We start from the raw sequence: 8573 nt of genomic DNA, 5'->3' as shown, positions 1-8573 counted from the left end.
CAGTTGTAACATTTTCTTTTATTATTTGAAACTTTTTGTTGAACATCTTTGTTCTGTTTCTTCCAACAATCTGCTTCTGTGTGATTGTCTTTCTTGCAGGTACCACCCCACCTTTTTATTTTTACTTGACGTTCACCGAATTTGTTTTCCCTTTGGAAACCAGATTTTCCTCCTCTTGATTGAACATTGAATGCTCCTTCAGTCAAATTCTCATATCTTGAAGCAATACGACTTTCATGGGCTTGAAGAGTACCGATCAACTCCGACACGGCCAAAGTTTGTAAATCTTTTGTTTGCTCCATCACGGTAACACGAAGAGAGATGAGTATCTTTTGAACAATTTGATAATCTATTTTCTCTTCTCCATGGACTCTCAAATGATTTCTCAAATCAAGTAATTTCCCGTGAAAACCTTGACGTTATCACCATCATTCATCTTCAAATATTCATATTTTCTTCTCAGCGACTGGATTTTATCAATCAAACTTAAGGCATTCCTTGAAATTCGGTTTGCAGAGAATCCCAAGCCTCCTTTGAGGTTTGTTCTGGTGCTATGCGGGAGAAGATCTGATCCATCACGGCACTTTGCAGAAATTGCAGTGCCGTTAAATCCTTTAAAGATGCTTCATCACACTGAGTCTTTTGTTGCACGGCTTCGGGGCTATGATCTCCTTGTGCAGGTGGATTTGGAACTCCTCCTTCAACAATTTCCCACAGTTTCTTTGTCTGGAAAATTGTTTTCATCTTGATGCACCAGAATCCATAATTCTCACATTGAAGATCGGAGTCACAATATGTGACATCGTCTCCATAACTCTCTTTTTTATTTACTTGAACTTTGTACTTGAATTGGCCCCTTGAATCAGTAGGCTCTGATACCATGTTGGTGTTTTGTTAAAACAGACTTTGTTAAACAGAGTATGAAAACGAAGAAGAAAACAGAGCACTTATTATGGAAGAAACGGAGATAAACTGTGTTACACACTCTGTCACACTCTGGGACTAGACTCGATCAGTAGTTATACAAGACGAAACATTGTCTTTAAAAAGACATGACTGTGTAAATGAAACAACACACCTATAGGAATATAATTTGTGACTCTTAATAAAATAACTAACTTATATAAATGTAACTTTATCTTATACAAGATAGATATGATTATACTTCAACATTCCGGCCTACACTCCAATTTTGGTCTGTAGTTATCCTCTACAATTATTGACCAAATCTAAGACAGTAAGTTCAGTGTGGATTTTGCTGTTGTCAATTCTCTAACTTTTAGAGAAAGCCCATCTTTATTATAAACTTTTCTATTTGTTCACTCGAAACCCTAATGAATGGGATTTATCCAAGTCGTTCTCTTCGTCATTCAAAACACTTTATTAAAGCCTTGCGTATATAACATACATTAGTGAATAGAGGGAAGAAAGTAGTAGCGGCATTTTCAAGATCCTATTCCCGATTCATTTAGATTTTATTGTTTTCCATAAAAAAAATGATCAAGAGTTTGTGGAATTGTAGAAAGTAGAACGACTTGTGTTTCTGTTTACGTCTGAATCCGTATATCTGAAAAAATTCCTCCTTCGTTATATATTTTCTATGTTGAAATTAAACTGAAAATCACGCATAACTTCACTCGAGAAGCCCGTTTTAGAAAGCTAGGAGGTTTGTTTGATATCGATTTATTTAAGAAACTATTAAAGGGCTTCCTGAAAAGTGTTTGATGGTGGCAGCACAACGCAGCGTCTTCGTTAGCAACATCGTTTACCATATGCAAATACAGAAACAGAAATCTAAGGGATATATCGGATTGATGTTCAGAAGTCTTGGAGATAACGTCCGCACTGTCTGATTTGTAAAAGGGCATAGCACATTCTCTTACCACTTCACGTTAAATGTAAGATATATATATATACATATATATATATATATTGTTATGAACATCTCTTTACCTATTTACTGAATTATTCATTTCACTAACACGTTAACATTAATCTCTTCATTCATGGATAGTGATTTAGTTTCTGAAACACCTTATCCTAGATTCTAAGTAAAGAGGGAAATTAATAAAAGGACACCGATCAAGAAGATAGATATGAAATGTGAAACAAGAAGATATTTAATGTAAAAAATACCATTCGTGATATCAACACGACCATCATTAAAAACACAAAAGGCACAAAAAATGAATTATAGGACATGTCTACTAACTGAATTTAGTACCATATGAATCTCAGAGCCGTGCCTGAGAATTCTGAGGCCCCAAGCAAAAAAAAAATAATTTGGCCCCCTTAATTGTTTTTTAAAAAATGTTATAACAAAAAAAACTAGTTGAATATCAATGCATTTTATATAAAATATGACTATTCTTGCATTTTTAGTAACAAGGTGAATTCTTATTTATAGTGCAGTTACTTTTCTAAATTATTTAGTTTTGTCGATGTGGGACAACCATAAGACTGATTTTTTTAAAAAAGAAAGAAAGAAATGAGGCCTTGTGGATTCGAACCTGCGTATTAGAAGAAGAAAACACACAATCAATACCAGCTGCGCTAACTCAGTTTAAAAATTTTTGCCCCAAAATTTTATTTATTCTCTTTGGCCCTGAAGCACATGCTTCACTAGCCTATGCTCAGGCACGGTTCTACATATGATTGTAATTGGCTAATTTCATATCTGAACTTCAAAAAGATAAGGTTTTTTCTTGAATATACGAGTATTCATCTTCACCTAACAGTGACTTTTTCCAAATATCAATAAACCATCTTCATTGTCATCATCAGAATCACCATGGTCAGTAAGTGTGCAACCAGTAGGACAAGTCATTTGACCTTCTTTCCATTCAACTCCACATTTGTAGCAAAACTGATACCCATATCTACAAAAGCCACAATGAAATTAATACCAACAAAAAACCACCTCTTGAAATTAGCTTAATTATAGTTAACTATGGGGGAACTGAGAGTGAAATTGTCTCAAAATTTAAAGTGAGAGTGAAACTAACTCAAGGTTAAAAGTGCTAGAGATGTGATGGTTAAAAAAGGGATTTTCCGTTAAAAAAATATACATATATATGTACCTGCAATACTTGTGGTTGCTGACACATTGACGCCACTTTTGGTCTTTTGCAAGAAACTTTAGCATCAATTCATTAACTAGAGGCTCAGAATGAAGTTTCTTGTACTACACGCACGATAATCCAGAATGTGATGGTACTTTGCAACCGATGCAGAATAGTCCAGAACATTTGACACATGCCCGAAAATTATTGGATGGATCATCCCATACTGAAAGCTTGGTTTTGGACATCAACGTTGAACAGTTTTAGATTCTCTATGCGGCGGGAATCGAATCCTCTTTCATCTCGTGTTCCCAAAGCTCAATCAGCTTTGGCGTCAAAATATTGCTACAGTTTTCAAGAGTGAGCTCTAGCTTGCATCCATCATCAAGGCATGTGGGCACTTTACCGCCACACAGCTTCACTTCCACAAACTGGTTCACACAAGAAAAGCAGTGACGGTAAAGGCATTTATCATTTGAGAACATGCGATCGGCTTTGGTTTCCTCCAGACAAATGACACAGATTTCTCCTTTGGTTGCCTTGATCACATTGGCACTGCTGATTTGAGAAAAGATTGCATTTTTTGCAAGTTTATAAGCAAACTTCATATTGTTTCGGGTAACCAAAGTAGCTTGGCTAGAAGCAAAATTTTCTCTAAGCTAGGCGTCCGATTTTTTCCACAAGTACTTCGTCAACTCCTTTCTCCGTAAGGCTTCGTCTCCCTGTTATCTGCATTAAAAAATCAGATTCAAGAATCTCGTTAAAACAAGATATGAGAGCATCATTGATGCAGCGCATCTTATCATATCTATCTTAAACTACTATTTCCTTATTACTTTTCTTATGGGTTTTTGTGTGAGCCAAAACTCGCACAACCAAGAATTTGTGAAGAAAAACTAAGGGATCTGAAACTTCTAGGGTAATCGCAAGAGCAGTAAGATCAAAAGAGGATTTTTATTGCTGTGAAAGTGTGTAGGTCTTATTGCTTAGGGTTGCAAAAGTTGGCGGAATGAATTGCATACATCATATATTTATACTGACTTTCTAAACCGCCTAGCCGAAAATCTCGGACGAGATTTTCAGAATATTTCCTTATCGCCTCGTGCGGCTGACCGCCTTTGCATCTCGCCTAGGGTTTTCCATGGGCTTCACCTCTCAAGGCTTCAGTTCGGCCCATCCATGTTTCTTTACGGCTCGGCCCATATTTCCTTTGTTACGGCTCGGCCCACGGCTCGGCCTGCTTGATATGATCCGCTCCACCTCACCGCGGCTCGGCCCAGGTATGTAAAACAGGGGCTCGGTCCATTTTCTGTAATACGGCTCGGCCCATCTCTCCTTCTTCTCGGCTCTCCTACTTGGTGATCGCGGCTCTCCCGCTTGTCTTGGTGGAAACGGCTCTCCTTCTTGCCTTGGTGAGGACGGCTCTCCCATTTGATGGCCACAGCTCTCCCACTTTCTATACTTAGTTATTTTGGGATGGTTTTATCTGTGCGGGGTGAAAACCGATCCCAACAGTTAGCCTCCCAGCTCGTCAATCTCGGAGTCGAGAATGACGAGGTACCTTACTCCTGACCACAAGATAAACCATCGAGCCGAGCTGTTACGACGTAAGCCCGGATAAGGCGTTTTGGGAGTGCAAATGCCGAGGTGTTTCCAAGGAGTGCCGAGGATGCCGAGGCGAATCAGAGACGAAGCGATTTTGTTTTTAGCAACGATGAGCCGTGGCGAAGCGATCTGATGGTGGTTATGCCGAGCCGACGAGGCGTTTCAAGAGCAAGAGTTAATGCAGAGCCGTTTCGTTAACGACGAGGCGTCAAAAGAGCAAGGGTTAATGCCGAGCCGTTTAACGATGAGGCGTTTTGAGAGATAGATAATGTCGAGCCGTTTCGTTTAAGGACATGGCGATTCGAGAGAGATAGATAATGCCGAGCCGTTTCGTTTAACGACGGGGCGATTCAAGAGAGATAGATAATGCCGAGCCGTTTCGTTTAACGACGAGGCGTTAAAGGAGAGATGGGTAATGCCGAGTCCTTTCGTTTTACGACGAGGCGATTCAAGAGAGATAGATAATGCCGAGCCGTTTCGTTTAACGACGAGGCGATTCAAGAGAGAAAGAGTCATTACCAAGCCGTTTCATTCTGGGTACCCTGACTGTTGGTCTTCCGAGAGGATATTCCTGATCTTTCGGCGCGTGCCGACGACGCAGCCCGGTATAACCAATTCACCGCGGATCCCACGCGCTGTTGGGCGGTTTCCCGAGGTTCACGCGGAATTCACGCGCTTCGTTTTTCTATAAATAGGTGAGCTCCTTCACTCTTCCTCATTATTTCCCGACTCACTCGTTTTCACTAAAGGTAGCTCTCCCTTCTCTCTTCTTTCTCTCTCTAGTTTATTTATTTTCCGGCTAGGGTTTCCGAGGTCTCCGCCGTTCCAGATCTTTTTCCGGCAGAGGCTCGCCGAGTCGCGCTGTAATTCTTGTAAAAGTCATAAATTATGTCGAGCCGTTCCGACGATTCGTTGGATCCGCTCTTTCACTATGAACCAAGCCGTATAGACGCCGAGGCGAGAGGCACGGTGGAATCCTCCGAGGCGTCTGCTTCGCCGAGCCCCTCCAATCACTCATCTGACGAAGCGTCAAACCATGAAAACCCATCAGATGTCGGCTCTCCGGATGGCGAGCCGTCGGTTTCGATGAGCCATCCCCAGGATCCCGTTCTTAACGAGGACATTAACCGCGCCGCGCCCAAGGCCGAGGTGGAGGCATTTCCCTTTGATCTTTTCGAGGCGAAGCTTGAATTGGAACGCCTCATGGCGTCCCGGGGCGCTTCCACATCTGGGCGAGGGCTGAGAGTTAAGAGACAAAAACCCGACCCGCCTGGATCTACACTCTGCTCCCTTGAGTCGCTCGAGGCGTTGAGGCATCGCTTCGGAATATCCGAGGCGGTGGAGTTCGTCGTTCCAGAGAAGAGCGACCGAGCCGACAACCCTCTAGAGAATCATTTCACTCTGTACGAGGTGTTCTTCGAGCTTTGCTTCCTCTGGTTTCCGATCCCCGGAGTGATCCTCGAATATCTTTGGAAACACGGGATCTCGATTGGGCAGATTATGCCGAGGGGATTACGGCATATGATTGGCATTTTAGTACGAAGCTTCGAATGCGGTCTTGACATCGAGCTAAATCACCTGCTGAACTTGCTGGAAATCAGGAAAGCTCCAAAAGGAAATAGGTTCTATATTTCCAACAAGGCGAAGCGACGGATCATTGGTGGTTTCCCCAGCAAGGATCAGTTTTGGACTGAACGCTTCTTCTACGTCTTGGTGAACGAGGCGTCGGTCGGCGAAGATTACGTTCACCGAACCAAGACAACTTGGGGACCACTTGGTAGCCGACCCGAAGCTTTGCCTTGGCTCGGAGATTCAGTTGATATTCTCTTCCTTTTCTGAGAGATTTTTTTTTGCTTTGTTTTGCAGTTCGGTGCTATCTTCCCCCGATTCCCGACGACCTTTTTACTGTTCAAGACTCTCTTTCGGCGCGGAAGGTTAATTGGAGAAAGAACTTCTCCCTCGAAAGAGTAGAGAAATCGCGAGCCATCCTTGCCGGAGTCCCTGTTAGCTCTTCATCCTCCAGTTCTTCAAGGGATACTCGAGAGAAGATGGTGATAATCGCTCTTAGGGAGAGGAAGAGGCGTGAGGCGGAAGAGGCCGCGAGACGAGCTGCCGAGGCGGCTCAGGCGCAGACCGAGGCGGTCCTGGCGCATACCGAGGCCATTCCTCAACCCGAACCCCCGAGCCGGGAAGGAGATGAAACGACCCGAGCCGCAGAAGACTGCACAGCCGAAGTGGTCGAGAGAAATGCGGCGCCCGAGGTGGAACCGGGTGAAATTGTTTTCGAGGCGTCCGGGGGCGATTCGGCGGTTCGGAGCAAAGAGCCTTCGAGCTCTGCTATTCTAGCCCTCCCGAAGTCGACAAGGCCCCCGACTTCCGCCGTTCAGAAACATGACCCGAGCCGAAAACGTTCGGCTGCTGATAAAGGGCAGGGGGTAGCTGTTCAGAGGGACGAGCCGTCCAAGAAGAGGCGGAAGCCGACGCTCGGGGACTCCGCCGCGCGCAAGTTGGTCGTCGACGACCCTGATGCCTCCGCCATCATGTTTTCGCGTGTAAATAACGCGAACACGCGTCTTCCTCCTCCAGAGAAGTTGAGGAGGCCGAGGTCTTACGGCGCAATGGCGCAGCGCGGGACCAAGGTACGTTCCATTTTTGCTTTCCTTTGTTTTCGTGAATTTTTGCTAAGTGTCTAACGCGAGTTTGTTCTCTGCAGTTTGTCGCAGCCATTAACGACCTAATGGCCGAGTATGAGGCGGACCTGTCTAAGGTCGAACGTCGTTTGGCCGAGGCCAGAACTGAGTCCGCAGCGTCAAAGACGAAGCTAGAAGAGGCTCAGACCGAAGCCGCGGCGGCAAAGGGGAAACTGGACGAGGCGATGACCAGGGTGTCCAGGTTGGAAGAGGAGAAGATCGTTCTTCGCGCCAACGTTGATAAGGTCTCCACCTCGGTCATTCGCCTCGAGGAGGCGAGAAGAGCCAAGAGCGCCGAGGAGGCGTTGCTGGAGAGGCGTATCGAAGCCAAGGACTCCTTATTCGATGCCAAGGTCAAGAGGGCGAAAAAGGAGGCGAGGCGAGAGCTTACGGCAAAGTTTCAGGAGCGCCTCGCCAAGGTGGAAGAGGGTTTGGTCAGGCTTGAGAAAGCCAAAAATGATGAGAACGATCTGGGACAGATCAAGGGCAATCTTGCGATGATTGCCGACCTGAAGAAGTCGGACGCCCCAACGCTTGACGACAAGGAGGCGAAGCTGAAAAGCTGGGAAAGTGAGTATGCCAACGACGAGGCATACGAGCGTATTGCTTCCGAGATTCGGGGCGAGCTGTATTACTCTCCCGTATTGCCGGATTCGGTCGACACCACCCTCGGCAACAAGCCGCTCGAAGAGACAGCGGCCAACTTAGGCGTGGAATATCCGAACGGATCAAACGCGGGCACGCCAGTTCTCTCGAACCTCCTCGCCGAACGTGAGACGCAGTCTGCGGCCTGATACCCTCTGCTTTTCCCTGTTTCGTCTTTCATGCTTTTGTACTTAGGTTTTTTCGTACGTTTTTGAACTCTTTTTGTAACCGATGCCTGGACGGCTTTATCCACCCGACATTCATTTTTGCTTATGGAAATATTTTCTCCTTTAGCTGTTTTTCGTTTGGATTCACTTGTTTTCAATGACTTGTGCAAACATCTGCGAAAACCGCTGGCTTAGGGAAAGTTTTCGAGAATGATTTTGATTGTTCCCTTAACCGAATTCTTCGAAATCGATAGAAGGATGGGCTAAGGGTTGAGTTGTTTAAGGGTCTCGTTCGTATTCTTAATCCCGAGCTGGGAGTTAGTTTTGTGGAACATCCTTCAGGTGATGCTGGAAAGATTTTAAGTGATAATGTCGCAGCGATTTTTCGTAGCAACACCGAGCCA

General features: G+C 44.6%; 2 protein-coding genes across 2 annotated transcripts; one reads left to right on the top strand and one right to left on the bottom strand.

The window, feature by feature from the left end:
• Positions 1-2731: 2731 nt before the first annotated feature.
• Positions 2732-3670, bottom strand: LOC18013520 (putative E3 ubiquitin-protein ligase ARI4). Its single transcript, XM_024153647.1, is given in 2 exon segments — positions 2732-2879; positions 3081-3670. Coding segments are annotated over 2 exon segments (738 nt in total).
• Positions 3671-5555: 1885 nt separating this feature from the next.
• On the top strand, positions 5556-8151 carry LOC112084498 (uncharacterized protein At3g60930, chloroplastic-like). The gene is made up of 3 exons (XM_024153646.1): positions 5556-6444; positions 6534-7306; positions 7381-8151. Exons 1-3 carry the CDS (start codon positions 5556-5558, stop codon positions 8149-8151), a joined length of 2433 nt encoding a protein of 810 aa, XP_024009414.1.
• The last annotated feature ends 422 nt before the right edge of the window (positions 8152-8573 follow it).

This window comes from Eutrema salsugineum, unplaced genomic scaffold, assembly GCF_000478725.1.
Source record: "Eutrema salsugineum unplaced genomic scaffold, Eutsalg1_0 scaffold_4, whole genome shotgun sequence".
Taxonomy (NCBI): Eukaryota; Viridiplantae; Streptophyta; class Magnoliopsida; order Brassicales; family Brassicaceae; genus Eutrema; species Eutrema salsugineum.
Note: the sequence above shows the minus strand (reverse complement) of the source record. Positions and strands in the feature narration are given on the sequence as shown.

Excerpts from the sequence above, each read along its gene's own strand:
- LOC112084498 (XM_024153646.1), top strand. The coding sequence starts at position 5,556 with ATGTCGAGCCGTTCCGACGATTCGTTGGATCCGCTCTTTCACTATGAA. Across the intron at positions 6,445-6,533 it reads GACAACTTGGGGACCACTTG|TTCGGTGCTATCTTCCCCCG; the intron begins GTAGCCGACCCG and ends TTTGTTTTGCAG. Across the intron at positions 7,307-7,380 it reads TGGCGCAGCGCGGGACCAAG|TTTGTCGCAGCCATTAACGA; the intron begins GTACGTTCCATT and ends TGTTCTCTGCAG.